The 18,868-nt window shown below is 48.5% G+C and overlaps 1 protein-coding gene across 1 annotated transcript in view; it reads left to right on the forward strand.

Moving 5' to 3' along the window:
• The window catches only part of LOC147607513 (tobamovirus multiplication protein 2A-like), a 75,049-nt gene extending 59,376 nt beyond the window's left edge, over nucleotides 1–15,673 (forward strand). The window contains exons 6-7 of the mRNA XM_086790867.1: nucleotides 14,823–15,032; nucleotides 15,111–15,673. Coding sequence (XP_086646993.1) covers nucleotides 14,823–15,032; nucleotides 15,111–15,131 — 231 coding nt within the window. The 3' untranslated portion in view covers nucleotides 15,132–15,673. The remainder of the gene's footprint in view (nucleotides 1–14,822; nucleotides 15,033–15,110) is intronic.
• Nucleotides 15,674–18,868: the final 3,195 nt, after the last annotated feature.

Below are 18,868 nucleotides of genomic sequence, written 5' to 3' on the forward strand. Positions count from 1 at the left end.
TTCATGTGCAGGACAGTGCCCACCTGACCTTGGACTCTTGTGCAGGACAATGCACACCTGACCTTGGACGATTGAGATTAGTCCCTGGCTGACTTATCCCGGACTGGGCTCACATGGGACCAGTTCACCATCCCAGGTCCTCCTGCACCTTCTATACATATATGTCTACCTGGCATCCAAGTGCGGGATGCACGTGACTTCCCCTTGTGCTTAACTTGACGGAAGCTGCATAGCCTCCAAATAATCCGCCAATAACGTCGGATAGTCTTCGAAATACTCTTTGTCGAGCGCCATACCGCTTCGTGGGTCCCTCGGTCCTAAAACTTTGTGAGAAACTGTCTTAGTCTTTGGGCTAAGCCATGCTTGAAACGGTGCAGAAGGATCTGTTCTGGAACCATGACTTCTGCTTCATCAATAATATCTGGTTCCGCTTCGTCTTTGACTTCTTAAGGGATAGATCTTGCATATGGCTTTAACCAACTGACGTGAAAGACATCGTGCATAGTCCAACTCGGAGTTAGCTTTAACTGCAAAGACACCTCATTAATCTTTTTCCTGATAAGAAAGGTCCGAAGCTCCTGAAAGACAACTCTGGGCATCGCTTGCCCACCTGTTTCAACCTTTGCTTCATAATCCGAAGATAAACCCAATCCCCTTATGAAAACTTAATATCCCTTCGGTCTTTATTGGCCTGTCGAGTGTAGGCCTCTTGCGTTTTAGCCAACCTGCGGGTGGAATGCACTGGACAAATTCAACAGTTTCGCCAATCGGGTACCAATGCCGAATGAACAACTGGGCAACATTCTCGGCGGTCACATTGGCCCTCCAAGGAATCAGCATAACACATTTGCTAAATCTATCAATAATAGTTAAGCACTGCGTATTACTCTTACTCGAACTGGGAGGAAGATTCGTGACAAAGTCCATCGAAATATCTTGGAAAGGACCCTCAGGAATTCGAATCTTTTGCCTTCTTGTCTTCACACCCTTGAGCAGATCGGTGAGATCCGTCGAGAGATCAGAAAACTTGTCTATGAGGGAGGAGTATGCCTAGCATATACCCACAAAGGATCTGATGCCATAGGCTGTCTGAGGTATATCCCAATTGACAATCTCGGCCACTTTAGCCGGATCCAGTCGAATGCCTTCGGCACTATTTATGTATCCCAAGTAATGCACTTGGAACAGATAAAATGCCGACTTCTTTTCATTGACGTAGAGCTCGTTGCTTTCCAAGCAACTGAAGGACTTTCTCCACATCATGTCGTGCTGCTCTACCGTAGTCGAAAATACCAGTATGTCATCCATAAATATGTACACACTTTCGAATCAAATCCCGGAAAACACGCATCATCATGCGGTTAAATGTAGCTGGGGCGTTCGTCAAGCGAAATGGCATGACCACAAATTCATAGTGGTGGAAGAAACTTGTGAAACCACTGAATATCCAAAATTATGTCTGCCGCTCCTACAAGAGGGGCACCATAAAATCACGCACAAAGTCTATGCCCTGAATAACTAACTTAGCACCTAGAGCTTCATACTTGACGCTTGTTGTCATGCGTGTGCTAAAACCCTTAACCTGTTTGTCCACTGAAGTCAGGTCGAAACGGACACGCCTAGCGGCCTGTTCCATGACCATATCCTCCGTGCTGCCGCTGTCAAACAAGACGACTCTCTGGCCACCTATGTAGCCAAAGGACTTGAGCAATTCGTTGCGCTCATACTCCTGCTCAGGGGCGCCCTTCTGTTTATCTTCGAGCTCTCGGCTAATAATTGCTCCAACTGAAGCACTGGGGTTTGAAGAACTAGGGGTAGCCGTTGGGGTCTGTGTGGGAGCTGAGTGCACCACGGAAGCTGTGGAAGCAGCGGCGGCGGGCTTTGGTGGCTTCTTAGGACAATCCTGAGAAGTATGTCCTTTTGTATGACAAAAGAAACATCTACCCTCCTCCTTGTACTGAGAAAGCTCCTCATCACTTAACTTGCCACCTGTCTTGCCTGCCTCCGCTTTTTGGTCTGGAGTAAGCTTAGACGCATTGTTCGAGTTCTTGGAGCCAGATGCTCCGGGGCTCTGTCCTGGGGAAGACTCCGTCTGGTTTTGGCGTTTGCTCCCCGAAGCCGTAGCCCTGGGAGAAGCCGGCTGGAAAGTCTTGGGCTTGCCACCATTATGTTTCATTTCTGCACTGCGCGCAAGCGAGACTGCGTCTTCAAAGGTGGCTGGCCTAAACATACGCACCTCCCATTGGATTTGTGTGTCAAGGCCATACAAAAACTGCCCTTTCTTGTTCGAATCAGATAAGCCTAATTGCAAACATAAGGTCAAAATTCTAATGGCACACTGAAGGACTGGTTGCGTGTTCTGACGCGCTCCCCTGAACTCGTCTTCGAGTCGCTCAAGGTAGTGGGGCGGTAGAAACCTCTGCTTAAGGTCGTGGACAAACTCGTCCCACAGATAAGCTGCCATACCTAATTTGGTGTGGGCATGAGCCCACTGAGTCCACCAAGGAATGTCCTCACCTTCCAAGTACCAACTGGCTAAGATCACTCTGTTAGTATCTGTTTTTCTAACTGCGGCAAAGTAAGTTTCAAACTGATGTAACCATGAATAGAGAGTTGTGGGATCGAGTTTACCATTATACTTACTGAAGTTCATTTTCTCGTGAAAATGATTCGAGGGTGTCGTCGGTGTCAATCTGGCGTTTAAAGGTGCTAGGTAACGCTCGTGCTCCACGCGTCGCATGGCTTCGTCTTCACGTTGTCGGATCTCCAATGCACGCATTTTTAAGTCAAGCAAAGAGCTCGGCTGCGGTTGTGACCCCGCGAGAGGGTCCCTGTGTCGAGGATCTGGAATCTGGGATACGGAAGCAGAGGGAGGAGGAGATGGAAAACGCGACGCTGGAGAACGGGTACGCTCTTCTAGAGCCAAGATCTGCGCCTTCTGCTCGTCCAACTTGGTTGTTTGGTCTGCGATTACTCGCATAATCTGCTGGAACATATCCGTAACACTCAAGCCTTGTGCCCTAGCTGGGCTGCCTGGTGCACTCTGGTCCCATGGTTCTTGGTCTCTCTCGTCGTCGAAGCTCGCCATAGCAGGAAAATGCACTTCCTTTCTGGAACACAATCTGACCATCCACTATCTGTGTGGGAGACGTCCGGAGGTTGAAAAACCAACCGTCCTTAGAGGGACAGGAGTCACTCCGAAAAGGGTAGTCCACCGGCGTCTGAAAACCAACCACATGAGCGAGAAAAAATTCTGGTTTCTTTGTTGAATCTTTGCACTTGAAGTAGGCTCTGATACCACTATAACATGCGGAAGCTTCGGAGAAGATCGGTAACTTCAAGGCTCAGAAAATCAGCACTCTTTTCGCGACAGAAATTAACGCACAAACTGAATGAAGATGTGCAGAATATAGAGAGAGAGAGGGAGAGATGGAGAGGACACAGTTTTGGGTCCCAAATACCCTCTGTTTGGCCCCCACCACAGATGGTGTATTTTCTTTATAAGAATGATGTAAATCTGAAAAGAAAATACAGAAATCTTGACCTTTCTTGGCTGAGAAGTCCCTGCCCTTGACCTGCAGTCCTCCACCCCTTTGCTTAGCAACTTCTTGGCTTGTCTAGCCCCTGTATGCTTGAGCTCTTGGTGAAAAATGAGATGAAACAATGGGATTGTGGGCTCTCCTGTTTATACTACTTCTAAACAGCAGTTGGCCAGCTCTCATCCAGGCGGCCAGCAACAAAATGTCCCACGACTGATAAATCAGCATTAAATGCTGGAAAAAATCCCATAAAATCTGCGCATCTCTTCCTGGTTGGCTAGACATCAGGCGCATGCTTCTACATGGGCTAGACACTGTTTTGCAAGCAGTTTGGGGGCTGCGCAGCTTGTATGGGCAGCCTGTGCAGCCCCATACCTGCCCTACAGCCATACAAAGGCTGCATCTCCTGAATGTTTGCCCTTAGTATGCCCCTAGGGCTGTCCTACAGCCCCTCCATGGCTGGTGGGTTCAGCCGGCCCTCATGGGGGTGGTCTATCCCCATGCCCACACAAAGACCCGGGGTAGCCCTATGGGTTGGTCCCTTGTTCTAAAAGCAAACCCTAACTATCTACACAATGATCTGGTGTCCGGTACCATACCAGATACACAAAATCACTGTCATCATTCCAGAGGGAGACTTACAGCGCAGACTGGCACTGATTCATGTGCAGGACAGTGCACACCTGACCTTGGACTCCTGTGTAGGACAATGCACACCTGACCTTGGACGACTGAGATGGATGCTTGGCTGACTTGTCCTGCACTGGGCTCACATGGGACCAGTTCACTATCCCAGGTCTTGCACCTTCTGTACAGATATGTCTACGTGGCATCCAAGTGTAGGATGCACGTGACAAATGGAGATGGACCAAATGGTGAAACCACCCCCGAGCCCAAGGGTGCACACATCATAGTAATGAAGAACCACATACCTATCCTTGGTGTCCCATACCACCAAGAGAAATGTTTTCAATTCAGCCGCACGTAGCTCTAGTATGAAATGGCAAGAGAGTAGATACTATGCTAAACACAATAGAACACTCCTTGAGAGTGTCGCATGCTCCTATTATATAGGAGGGCTCTCAAGTGATTCTTGACCCTCCATTTCCATGTGCGATCCTTGGTTGCTTGGCCCTTACCTCAACCGTGGTTAGGTCTCACCCTTGTCCCACTAGAGCATGTTCCCATGATCTGATGCTCACATGCCTAGGGCAGGTTAGCCTCCTAGTATATGCACATAATATGACGTGCACATAACAAGAAGAGAGAGATGAGCTGTGTGTTCGATGTATTATATGGTACAAAAGATGATGTCTATACAACTTATGAGGCCTTTTGGCTGAGCAAAAGGTTGACTTATAGACTTTCTATTGATTGCCTATGACCTGATCCCAAGGGGGGATTAGATGATATAGAGCTTGGCTATTTATAGGGAGAGAAGGAAAATTCATAATCGAGTCGGTTTGCCTTTTCAGCCCACAAGACTTTGTGCAAAAAATCATCTTTGGTGTCCAAATTGTGCCCAAAAGGTGTTCACATATATGGGTGTATGTTTTGGGAACTTTGGGAGCCTATTGGGCTGCAAAATCGGCTCTAAATCAGCCCCTAAATCTGCCCTAAAACATTTTTGAATCTGGGACTAATGATGAAGTTATCCATGTCCACGGTTGTGCACATGACAAGTTATGCAGAGAGGCACAGATCTAGACACTAGATACCTCTCATAGACCTCCATCACAGATAGCCAGTCTTCTAAATGAAGCCATCCTCTGTGATCCTCATAAAATGATCTTTTTTTTTTTTTTTTTTTTTTTTCCCGAGAAAAGATCCTTTCATTAGTTATGTAGAAAAAACGCCCGTAGGGCTACAAAAGAGATCTCTCCTGCTCCTAACAGAGAGAAGAGCAGTGAATACATCATGGCAGCCCGGGAGACTCTCCCTAGGTGCTGCAAAATACAAGCATCAGTCTAAAGGACTGAGCGGCTAAATCATACAATGGGGGGGGGGAAGAGCCAAACAGGTGGCCTGTAGTGCCAACGGGGGGATCCCGTGTGTAGGGTGTAGAACGGGCCGCAGCGCCAAGTGGTATGAAAGGCCTGGCGCCGTAAAATCGCCTCATCCGAGTCTCCCCGGATGCGGTCGTACTGTCCTCGCAAGGTGTGGATCAACTCCTGCCAAATCCCCCGAACAGTCTCTGCTGGTGGCTCTAATCTCCCCTCAAAGGCCGTGAAGCACCGGGCCCTCCAGGTGAACCAGATGGTGAGGCTGCTGAGGAGCTCCCATCGTAAATCCCTCTCCTGTGTCCAGCTGTCGGACGAGAAATCCGGTGCCGGAACCAGGCGAGGCTGGCCCCTAATAAATCTGATGGCCTGACTGCCCTGCTCCATCTCATAGCCCATAGCAGGCCCTGACAAAGTCGACCAAGCAGCGGCACCCCACGTAAACATACCCTCTGGAGAGAGGGGGGCTAGAATACGCAGCATCCGCAGCCAGATCTGCTGTGCCTGAGGGCAGTCCCAAAGGCAATGTCTCTGTGTCTCCATAGGGTGGCCGCATCGGACGCAGGCCGCCGGAAGACCGCTATAAACAAGCCAAGTGCCAACTGCTGAGCCCCTGTGGGCGACCAGCCACTGAAAAGCCGAGATCCTGCGGGCCTGTCGACTAGCCCAGAGTCGAGCCCAGAAATCCTCCAGGAACTCCTGTGATAGTCCCTGCAATCGCCAATGCCCAGCTGCCGCTGGAGAAACCGTCCTCCTCGCCGTCAAAATATGCCGTCCCAGCCGAACAGTATACTGGAAAAAAGTGATCTCTGTGGCCTCAAGGGATGCATAAGGATCATGCCACTCGTACTCTCCGGGGTCCCACTGTAGCCGGGCCAAGGGGCGTGCTGCATATGCCCATATACGCCAATCCGGGAGCACGTCAGCAGGGTCGGGGTCAATATGCCACTTCCGAGAAGCGGCAGCTACTACCCGAATCCTCTGAAAGGTGCACTCTGCAACCAAGGGCGACTCCACCTCCACTCTCTGGAGTCGGCCCTCATCCTGAATCTCATAATAGAGGCATCTGCCATCCTCAGTGCTAGCTCTGACAGCAATCAGGATCTCCAACTGTGTGAAGGCACCCATCCACCGTGGGGCCACTGGCTCGAAAGGTGTGAACCACTCCTCTGAAAGTGCCTCCTGAATATCATCCCGCATAATCAACCCCCCTCTGAAGTGACTCAGCCTCTCCACCTGGGTCTCCTCTGGTAGACTGCAGAAAGCCTGCCAGTCTCCAAAACTACGAGCTGGGCCTGCCGCTAAAGGTCCCCAGGCTAGACGAGGCCGAGAACCCAGCATATGACCCTGCTCTGTACGAACCGCTGGACTCCAGATGAGCGGCTGCCTGGCCCGCTCCTCAACACAAGACGGAGGCCGCTGAGAGAGCCCCGGTCTCAGCAACTCCCAAGCTCTCAGGATACTCAAAGCAAATCTGTCCTCCCATCCTCTACTGAGGCCTGTCCTCCTCATCTCTATGAATATCCAGCGGATCTCTGGTGCCCAAGTACCCCCTGCAGGAGGCGCCCGGGCCTGCAATCGCTGCAAGAGGAGCTCTTTCCAAGGCTCTGCGCCTGGAAGCAACCCCCGAACAATAAGCTTCCCCAATAAGGCTCTACTCTGATCAACTGGATCTATAATGCCCAAACCGCCCTGAGCCAGCGGGAGTGTAATAACTGCCCATGCAACCTTTGCCCGAGCTGGCTGACCGTCCCGCCCAGACCACAGAAAGTTCCTGATCAGCCTCTGTACCTGGCTGATGCAAGAGCTCGAAAAAATCCAGCAAGACGTAATGTACCACATGGTCGCTAACAGCACCTGATTTGCCACCACCACCCTCCCAGCCAAGGATAGTCGAGCTGTACTCCAATACAATAGCTTCTTCCGAATGCTCAGAAGAAGCGGGGCAATCTGCTGCTCAGGTGACAAATCGAGGCCAATCTGGCATCCCAAATACCGCACTGCTGTGCCGGGAGGAATCCATCTAAAACCGGGGTCCGGACTCCATGCCGGAGTGGGAGCACTACTGATCCAAAAGGCCACTGTCTTGCGCCAATTGATCAATGCTCCCGAAGCTGCACTAAAAACCTGGAGCGACTGCTCTGCCCGAATAAGATTGGCCTCTTGGCCATGCAAAAATAAGCCCGTGTCGTCTGCAAACTCAGCATCAAGCAAATCCTCCCCCCGGACTGGGAGCTGAAGTCCTCTCAAACCAACCTCCTCTGCCGTCAAATACATACTCATAGCCTCCGCAAAGAAGAGAAAAAGGAAAGGGGCGAGAGGACACCCCTGACGGACTGATCTGGTCAGCTCAAAACTCGGCCCCCGACCTCCTGCAATCAGCACCTGGCTGCGAGCTGTGGAATACAAAGCTGCCACCCCTCTGATCCATCCTGGCTCAAAGCCCAGGCGTAGCATAGTGCCCTCTAAGAATCCCCAATCAACTCTATCGTATGCCTTCTCAAAATCGAGAAGCATCACGACCAAGTCCTCGCCAAGAAACCTAGCTCGGGCCGTCGCCTCCCAGAAAGTAAAGATGTTGTCAAGGATACTGCGCTCCTTGACAAATCCTGTCTGAGTAGCATGAATCAACTCCCCCAGGAAGGGCTGGATCCTCAAACTCAAGGCCTTTGCCAAGACCTTGTATACAGTATTGAGGATCGTAATAGGCCTCCAATGCCGAATGTCATCCGATACTCCCTCCCCCTTGGGGATAAGATAGATCAAGCCCTCTGAAAAGCTCTGCGGCATCACCCCAGTGTCCAAAACATGCTGAAAGCCCCTGCGGAGGCCTGGCCCCAAAAGGTCCCAATAGCGCATAAAAAAGGCCGGCGTCAGTCCGTCCTCCCCTGGGCAACTATGTCGCGGCAGGACCCTCAAGGCCTCGGCAAGCTCAATCTCTGACAGAGGCGCACCTAGAACTGTGCGCATATGGTCTGTGACCCTCCTCTGCACATGGGCCCACACAGTCTGTCTGCATACATCTCGATCCTCAGTGGCTGGCTCCGCTGAAAGCAAGTCACGATAAAAAGCAGTGGCAATGGCTCTGATCTCCCCGAGCTCAGTAGCTATCGATCCATCCGGTCTAGCAAGCTGGCGAACCCCTGCTCGCGCATGACGGGGTCCAGTGATCTCAAAAAACTCCCCAGTCACTCTATCACCAAGCTGCGTCCACTGAGAGGCCTGACGATGATAGTAAAACTCATGTCTCTGCTCCTCTGCCTCTCTAACCTCCTGGCGTGCCTGGCTCAGCTGGGACGCCACCCACTCACATGCAGGCTGCTGCTCCTGAAGGCGCTGTAGCGAAGCAAGGCTGCGTCTCAGCCGTTGCTCCCGCTCGCGAATCTCTCCCAGTCGTGTCAAAGCTGCAGCGTGTAGAAAAGAGCTAAGATCAATGAGTCCCTGGGCACACTGGCCCGCTGCATCCTGGTCAGAGCACTGACTATCATGCCAGATCCTCTCAATGTCCTCAGCGAGACTGGGGTCTGCAAGTACCCTCTCTGGGATCCTCAACTGCAAGCTGGGCTCCCGTGTCCCCTCCTCCAAAGTCAGTATAACTGGCGCATGATCTGAAAATGAGGTGCCAGCAAGAATGCCGACGGAGCCCCCTCGCTCCCCCAACCAATCGCCCACATAAAAGCGATCAATCCGAGATAGATTAGTCCCTCCCTGCCGGCGATCCGACCGAGAGAAACTAAGACTGTCCTGAGACCGGGAGAAAGCCCCATGCTGCCATGCATCAGTGATCCTCAGTGTCATACAAAACCGGTCCCAAGCTGCAAGCTCCGTGCCGTGCACTGTAACATGACTGCCTCCCACCCTATCTGCCGGGTCCTCAAGCATGTTGAAGTCTCCCCCAACACACCAATGTGCGGCCTCTGGCAATGCATCTGTAACCTGAGTCCAGAACTCTGCTCTGGCACTAGCATGATTGGGCGCATAGATGTTGAGCACACCCAATAGCTCATCATGCATCCTCAGAATGACATACTGTGCTCTACCAGGCACAATGATCCCTCGGTCCACAATGGCCTGCCGCCATGCATCTGCAATAACCATGCATACTCCTCCCTGTCCACCCAACGGACCAAACCCTGCAGACCAGAAAGTGTCCCATCTACCAGGCATCACCGAACCATATCTCCGGATCCTGCTCTCACCCAAGTGGTGCTCCTGCATCATCAGAATGTCAATGCTGCCACCAACCAGACATCTCTGTAGCTCCTGCCTCAAGCAGCCTCGATAGCGTATAAAGTGTGCTCCGCCAAGGCCCTGTACATTCCATGAGATGATCCTCATGGATGTCCTACTGAGGTGGATGCTGTCTCAGCCGTACGGCGGGCCTTCGCAAGCGGCTTGGATGGAGAGTAGTCCCCATCCGAACGGCTGCGAGTCTGCCCACCCGGTGTACTGCAAGAATCCCGGATCAGGCGCCAGTGGCTGTGGCCCATGGCGACTGCCTCCTGCTCTGACATAGTAACCTCGTGAATGCTCACATATCCTGGGTCGCGCGCCAAATCTGCAACTATGCGCACGACCAAATGTCGAATCCCGGATGAATCCACACCCTCGGGATCCAAGACAAAATGAGCCAACTCCCAAAGTCGGCCTAGCACATCTGTAACCTCCAAATCGCTCATGTGATGTGAAAACTCAACTGCCTGAGTCTTCAACGTGCTGAGAGCGAGCTCTAGAGTCCACTCCCGGTCACAAGGTCCACATAGAGGGAACGAGAAGGCCACTGCTGAGTCTAGTGCCTCCTCCCCGCGGGCCGGAGGTATCACTACATGCACTCGGATGGGTGCTGGCTCATGGGGGCCCTCTGCTCCAAAAAGCCGTGTGAAGGTATAATCAAACGCCGCCGAGCGCTGTCGAATGCCGAGGCGACTCAGCCGACTACGAATAGAAGAAATCCGTGAGGCCCTAATCGGCATAGGTCTCCTCTGTGATGCTCGAGCGAGGTCAGTGCTCAGCGCCCTCCGGACTGCAGGTGAGCGCCAGGGAGCTGCCAGGACCTCCCGGGAAGGCGAGGCGGGCGGAGGGGGAGGAGGGGGAGGCGAGGGAGGAGGAGAGGGAGCCGCTGCCGAGACCGGAGCGGGGGCGGGAGGAGGCGATGGTGGAAGCGAGGCGGTGGGAGGGGATGGGTGTGGAGGAGGTGAAGGAGGGGGAGCTGGCATCTCCTGGTCCTCGGTCGCTGCAGGGGTCTCCTCCTGAAGGGGAGCAAATCTGTTCCTCACGGGAACCCAGTGAGGCTGAGACTGTGGCTGCTGCTGCAGCGGTACCTGGGCGTGCTGCGGTGGCTGTCTCCCTCGACGGCGCCCCTGTCCAGGCTGCCACTCCGAGGTCTCTGTGGCCTGAGCAGGTGTCCCTGAGGCAGCCTGCCGAGCCGAATCTGTGGGCGGGCCATCCGTGGCCTGCTGCTGTGGTGAGGGCCGAGGTCTCCTGCGAGGGCAGGCCTTGGCCAAATGACCGACCTGCCTGCAAATGAAGCACTGGTTCGGGAGCCCCGAGAACTCCACTCTCTGATCTATCCACCCCCCCCCTATCCTAGGTAGCTGAATGACCTTAGGAAGGGAGGAGATGTCAGATACTAACACTCTGACCGAAGGTAGCCCAGCTGCTCTGGCCACCACTGAAGCTGCTGAGGGGCCCGTCTCAAGAACCGAGCCCACCAGTGCTCCGAGCCTGGAGAGGAGCGGAAGATACTCCCGGCGGAGACCAGGGAAACAAACTGTAATGTGGAAGAGGCGCTCTCCCTGCTCCGCCGCAGCTGGGTCAAATCCATGCTGCCAAGGCCTGAAGAAAGCCCGAGCACCCCTGATATCCAGAGGACTCATGGCAATGACCTTGGCAACGCTCTGGGCGGCCTCGAACTCGATCTGATAATGTCCCCGGCCCAAGAGCTGTACATCAAGGATCTTGCCCACATCTGCAAGAAGGCGAGCCTGAAGTAGATCCCTGATCTCCCCTCTGCTGGGGCGAGTGCCGACTATACGGCAGATGGTGGAGTGAGCCTGAAGGCGTTCCACCTCTGCGGTGAGGCTCGCTTCCTCTTCCGGCGAAAGAGAAAGCCTGATGGGGAGGACCTCGGTGGCGGGCGAGGGGGCTGCGGAAGAGTCCCTCTGAGACGAGGCGGGAGGAGTCTCCATCAGAGTCTGAAGCTCAAGCGAAGGCGAGGCGAAAGCGGAAAACCTGCAAGAAGCGGGCTGCACACCAAGAGGCGGAAGGATGGAAGACGAAGAGGGAAAAAACACAAAAACCCCCAAGGGGTGAGAAGCAGGGAAGGGGGGGGCGGCGAAAAGAGGAAAGGCCCAGAGGGGGGGGGCGGCGACACTCATAAAATGATCTTGATAGAACTGCATTGTTGTAGGAAGCTGCCGTGGATCCAGCCATGTGGGGTCAGTGCGGATGAGGCGGGTAATGTCCTACTGGGTGAGAGGTAAAAGAGGTGCAATCCAAGCTATAATGGAATGGGGGCAAGCGATCCATATGAAGCCTGTGTGAGGGGAACCACTGTGTAACCCTGGCATACCAAACCCTAACACGTCTCATCTTGGCTAGTTGCCTGGACGACTCCAATACCTGTCTATCAAAGTCACTGTCTGGATGAAGGCATCAATTACCAAGGGGGCTGCTTCATACTCTGCGAAAATAATGGGGTGGGGCATTGAGGGCTTCCTCCGAACCATCCGAGAGAACATCATGACCTGCAATCTGTCGATCCTCCTCCAATCCTCCTCCTCAAGGTCTGGTCCCCAAAAGAAGGTTCCGTACATAACAATAGGTGTTACAAGTGTGTCAAAAAGATGTCCCTTTGTGCTAGGCTCGTGAAAGTGAGCGTAGAAGCACTGTTGCTCCAAAGAGGCCAGAGCTGCTTACCCCTTTGTTAGTCGAGACTGGGTTGCCGAGCGCATAGTAAATTAGGCTCTAGAAAAAACAACTCCCAGGTATATACATAAGAGGGGACGATTACTACCTGATCCCTTGCATAGGTGAAGCGCAGCCTGGAGACCACCAAGTGTGAGGGGTTGAAAATCATAACCTTGGTCTTGTCAAGGTTAATTGTGAGGTCCGGCTGCTCACAAAAAAGGCTTGCAATGAGCCCCTGAATCTGAGAGAAGCACTATGTTGACTGCATAAAGCCTGCATAAAGCAAACTGGGTACCTGTGTATCACGTAGTGTGGAACCTGCCCATTGAGTCTCTCCATGAAGTCAGAGATCTCATCTATGTAAATGCAGAGAGTGGTGGAGATAGAGGGCATCCCTACTTTACTCCTGAGGTACTAGTGATCACATCCTTTGACATGCCTCGTGGAGCAGTGACTCTCTCTATGACCATATAATCCCATGACTCTTCATTTCATCTCTCCTGTGGAAGGGCCAACTCCTAAGGGTGCTTAAAAAGCCGTGCTCGGGGTATAGTATCAAAGGCCTAGGTTCCATAAAAACTTGGCTGTACCCTAGTTCTCTGCCAATGTCCCTCTGCAAAGGTGCTGACCTCGGACACAAGCACTGACCTGTAGAGTTCGGTCAATGTGTGGCCAATGCAGATCTAATGGGTCTCCAGCCTTATGGATTGTACATGGATAACTCCCAACAAAGGCCTCCTTGGGCCTTGTGCCTAGTTGCCAACCATTTCATGAAATGCGTCTCATGATGTTTTGTACCTTTTGAAACATTTTGAAAATATTTCATACAAGGGGTACAAGCCCCCCCAAAAATCCAATTTTGGTCTTGATACATCTAGCAAACCCTTTAGAAGTAAAGAACGTTCATGTACAAAATGGATCATTTGTACTCTTAAAACATGTTACAACCTCAAACATTAATAGAGAGCACCATTTATAGTGTTGCTGCAACCAAAATTGATTTGGAGAAGGAAGAATAAAAAGTCGCGAAGAAATCTTGGCGAAAACTTAGGAGTAGGAATCTACCTCGGCTGCTACTGGAAGTGGTTCTTAAAGTTACAGGAGTCAGGACACCAGTGCCTATTGGCAACGTTATGCAAACTAGGATGCAGGGATGTTTTTTTGTGTACAGGATGGGTTGTTTAGAGGCGGCCCCCAAAAAACCAGTAAAAAAGTATGGGTTGAAAACAATTGGTATGAAACGTTTTATGCTTTTTCAATAGCCTAATCCAGAGCTCCCAAATGACTGCAGAAATAAGGGGTTTGCTTCCATCGATATTTTTAACTTTCAAAAGAGACCATGCGTCATCTCTGAGCTGTTGCACACGCAGAAGAGGATGACGACATTGGTCCACAGGCACAAGAGGATGATGGCGTTGTTTGGGCAGGAATTGATCAAAACTGCGAGCAGAGTTTATATCGTCAGCATACAAAGAAGACACAAGCAGGCGAAAGATACGGATAGATAGAGATGAGCAAGAGAGAAATTATTGGAGACAGAGCAAGAGAGATTGATGGCGTTATGACAGTTGTGAAAACTGTCATTAATAATGTTGACAAAACCAAATAATATTTTTAGCACTCTTAAGGTTTCCCTATCGACACCTCTCACAGTTATTATTGAAAAAGCATTTCTCAGTCGTTATCCGCCCCTATCGGCCTGATTTTGGCATTGCAGCGCTTCAAACTTAGGTGTTCTGTTGGTGTTTGAGGTTGTAACGTGCCGTTTTTTGTATGTTCTATACTTCTACAGGGCTTGCTAAATGTATCAAGGCCAAAATTGGGTTTCTTTGGGGATCTGTAGTCCGTGTATGAAACATTTTTTGAAAACTTTCAAAAAGGTATAATTTTTTTCTGAAATGTTTACGAAACAGGTCGCAACTATGTGTGGAGGATTATAGCCTTGTTCTTATGTGAATAGCTTTCAAATTCTGTGGGGGCAAAACTTCTGTGATGCACGTGCGCGTGCCTGTCTGTGTGTGTGTGTGAGAGAGAGAGAGAGAGAGAGAGAGAGAGAGAGCTATGAAAGATCCAAAGGGTCCGTGAGACCAGAAGTAATACATGTGAACTGTGGGTGACTGTATGCCACCAAACATGTTAGGGAAAATTAACTAACCTAGCTATCCGAAGGACATGACCCACTAACTATGTGAGTCCTGCACGTACAATGTGATCAACCCAAACCGCCATGTGGTGTCCTCATCCAATAATGGTACTAACCTCCTCCATGACAGATCGCAGAGCTGTGATGAAGTTCACCTCCTGTGAAGAGAGAGAGAGAGAGAGAGAGAGAGAGAGAGAGAGAGAGAGAGTTCATATTGTGCGTTGTGGACAGGCCTTTGCTTTACTTCTGGCTATTATTTTGCGTGCACTGGGAGCAAAGCCTGAGAAAGATTACGACAGTGATGATGAGTATCTAGCTCCAAGAGCAAACCGACAACCTTTATTGAACAGGCAAACAACACAAGGAACTGGTACTTCTGCTGCTGGGTTTGAGAATCGTCGTGCTCGAACTGATGCATGGAGTACAAGAATGAGAGAAAAAGTAGGTGATCCTGGCGTTTTTTGGTTGATTTTCTGTATATACATAGCCTTCTAATGGTGCACGTGTTTTACCTTGCAGTATGGACTGGACACTACATAATCTTCATACAATCCATCAGAGTCGAAGAGGTTTTCACAGCTGCCTGTACCTGCTGAGGGGAAGAAAGTTGGTGCACGGTCATGTAGACTGCAGCTTTGCCAGATTATTTGATTATATCTATGTGTAATAGGTGTGTAATATATCTAAAGAGGTAGGTGACGAAGCCGAGTAAAGTTGGCATATGAAATGGATGGCTCTACTAGGTTCTCTCCTGTTTGCTCGTTATTTTGTAGTTTTAAGCTTGGCTTATAGCAGAATTTGGGGATTGGTTCACCATGCAGCTAGCAACTTGTTTGCACTTTGTTGAGGCATTGACTGTAGTTTGATTCCATAACGTAGTGTTGGGTAGAAGCCAATTGAAGCACTCCTTGATGTTTAACATGCCAAGATTGTATGTCTTGCAATCAATGCTCCATGGTATAGATTTGGAACTCCATGTTTTGGAGTGTTTCGACAATGTAGATATTTGTATTGACCATTGATGGTGTATTTTTCTTCTTTAAATGGATAGCAGACTTCCTGTCTTGAGGCCAGGCAATTATGTGCGAAGAAGTAGAATTTATTTAGGTTGAAACTGTGGCTGATTGTAATTTGGGGGTGCCCAAGAGATCCTAAGATTTCATTATTATAAAATAGTTACATGATGCAAATGCAGAAAGGGTGCATATGCAGATTTGTGAGCATGCAGTGTGTGTGCGGCGTACTGCACAGTAGGGGCCAAAGAGATGGATCCCACACACACACACACACAATCATCCTCGTCCTTCTCTCCCCCTATCTAGTTTCTTTATTCTAGAAGGGAAGTTTTTCACAAAGCTCAGCAGTCATTCAGTGAACTTGTCACTTGGAATCCTTAATAAAAGATTAGAAAACAACTCTTTTCAGACAGCTTGACGGCGATGCTGAATCTCTTGTATATTTATTATCCGGTTACTCCACTCGAGAGGTCCTACACACAAGATGCCTTGGGTACAACTCCTTGTTAACCCAACTTAGTGTCCATGCGTGTGTGGCTTTCACAGCACAACTTTTCCTCAGCTACCATGTGGAGTGCCTCCCGCACGTATTGAGTAATTTGCAAAGATGAGCTTTCTCACGAGCGGTGCAGTCTCATATTCCTCCAACCTCAAGTTTGACTTAGGAACACAGATCAAGTTTTATCCCTAGGCAAAGGCACTAATTCCCATTTTGTATTTGTATCTAATGTTGCGATCTCCTTATCCATGGGATCTTTCCATTTTTGATTTCCAAGTGCTTGCTCAGAATAAGTGGGCTCTATTTCTTGTATTCTTTAAGTATGTAAGCATAGTAATGGTATGTATATCAAAATGTATAGCGTCCAACAGCTTGCACCATATGGGAAAGCATGTTTGTCATGCTTACCAAGATGGTATACTTTGTGTATATCATCAATCTTAAACTTATTCAAACATGCAACAATATTTTGTGTTTGTATAGATTGGAGTAGTTGTATACACATGATCAATGTGCTTGTGTTATATGGTAATATTTGCAATGATACCTATTCGATGTACAAACATGGTTGCCTTCATCTCAGCATCATAATCTCTAAACCATTCACCATGATTGGTTGTATGGATAGAGGCGTCTAATCTATATACCAAATATCTCTTGGCTCATCTGGTCGTGAAATTGAGGACGTGTTGCATCACAAACAATAGAAGAATCTAGTCGTGTGGGATGGGAATCATCGACTTGTTGCATGGCTAAAGAGCATGTTGTTAAGTAAAAAGTCCAAAATCACTAATTTTTTATATTAAATTGAAACTTATTTTTGATTCTTTTGTGCTTTTAGAATGAGATACACAGCCAACGTAGATATCCTTTGATTAAGTGTCTCACGGTTAAGTTTGAGAAATGGAGGCGGCATAATTTTTAATGATCCTAACATTATTGAATGAGTGATGTTTTATTTTCGTATTGTTTTGGTTTTGCTTAGCTTCTCTATAAAGATATAAGAACTTCTATCATCATCTTGTTGATGATGCATAGTTTCTTTGTTGTAACTTCTCACTTTTGATATTATTTTGCTTTTTATAGTCATCGTTTGTAATGTTCCATGGTTTATTATAGTAATAGCATTGTATGCTCTCTGCATTTTAAGTTCTTTACCAACCACCTTGACCTCTTTGGCTCTCTGTCTCTAGAGGACTCTTCTATCTGTATGAGATTGGTTTTCTTGTTGCTATTGATGTCTTTGGTTTTGATTTTCAAATTGATCACCATTATGTAGAAGACGATCTACATATGAGTAAAGGTCCATTGATGTGAATTTTTAGAGAATGAACCTCTTCTCAAGTTTTATCTCCTCACGGATGAGGAGAGTAATCACTTGAAAATTTGGAAAGTTCTCTCCGCTTTTAATGGAGGATTATAATTGATTGTATATCTTGCAAAAGACCATTCATGGTCACCGTCGATACCATATCTTGTCATCAACCAGTGATCTAATAAAAGCAAGGGCATCTATAAGCTTTTTAATCTTTACCAAAAATCATTTATACTCGGCTTTCTTTTGGTCACTATATGCATCTTCTAATTTAGCTACATCTTTCAAGCTCGAGTGTTTATTGTATATCTTTATCAAGATGTCCCAGCCTCCTTAGGTATTTGTGCATCTTGTATATGCACAATCATAGTCTATCATATGTGTCACATTGACATGCAATCAATATAACACCTTTTTGGCTCTTTCATACATTGTGTTATATGCTTGCACATGATGTGTTGTGTGGGGTGAGATTTTTTTCAACAATCTCTAGCTCCTTTTCATCACTTGTGTGATGAACTCCTAAAATCTTTTTTCCATAAGGAAATTGGTTATCTTGAATGTACATCCGTGGAAGATATTCTTATCAGCTTCTCGCTCATAACCTAGGGAAGGTTGTTAGATATGATTACTTGTAACAACTTACCAAATAGTACGTGCAAATACTCTTGTACTTGTAGCGAACTTGCAATCTCTAACAGAGCGGTACAGTATATTTGCTATATTGCATTTGTATAAAGAATAGTCACACAAGTATACATCCATCAATAACTTGCAAATCTTAGATTCTCTGCATAGATTATTCTATAACAAATTTCTTCGTAACTTTGCTTCGAATAAAAATTATCTATATACATTAAAAAATTGACACTTTCTCAAAGTGCATGTGAAAAATTTGCAGGGCCAAAACGAGACTTGAAATAGCCTTGAATCCACATTCTGAAATCATTGAGCTCTTATGGATCTTTTCTGCACAATATAATGCACCTTTACTTTACCACCATGAAGGGCGCCTCTCAAGATGTGACAGTGTAGCTTACTGTTGTACTTGCCTGTTACTCTTGCCTAGTAGCTATCTATAGAGATTTTATTTTAATCAAATGGAAAGAGATGAAGTCACCCTTACCCGTATATAGCCTCCTTTGCTTGTCCCTTGAGCTCTTAACATGAACAAATGCTCTGATACCATGAGAAGAATCTAGGGGAGAGTATGAGCTTGATCTCCTTGCAAGCACACACATACATACACAAGAATTGAGGGAGAGGATGATCTTGAGCTCCTTGTAAGCACACACATATGAGTAGACAAGCACAGATACAGCTAGACAAGCATACGAGAGAGAGAGAGATGGTTGAATTTCTTTCTATTCACTTCCCTTCTTTATAACCATGACATAAAGAGATAAGAGTACATACTATATGGGAGCGTACTCTTCTACTATAACAT

Source organism: Cibotium barometz, chromosome 55 (genome assembly GCF_041138505.1).
Source record: "Cibotium barometz isolate CiBa-2024 chromosome 55, ASM4113850v1, whole genome shotgun sequence".
In the NCBI taxonomy this organism is placed as follows: domain Eukaryota; kingdom Viridiplantae; phylum Streptophyta; class Polypodiopsida; order Cyatheales; family Cibotiaceae; genus Cibotium; species Cibotium barometz.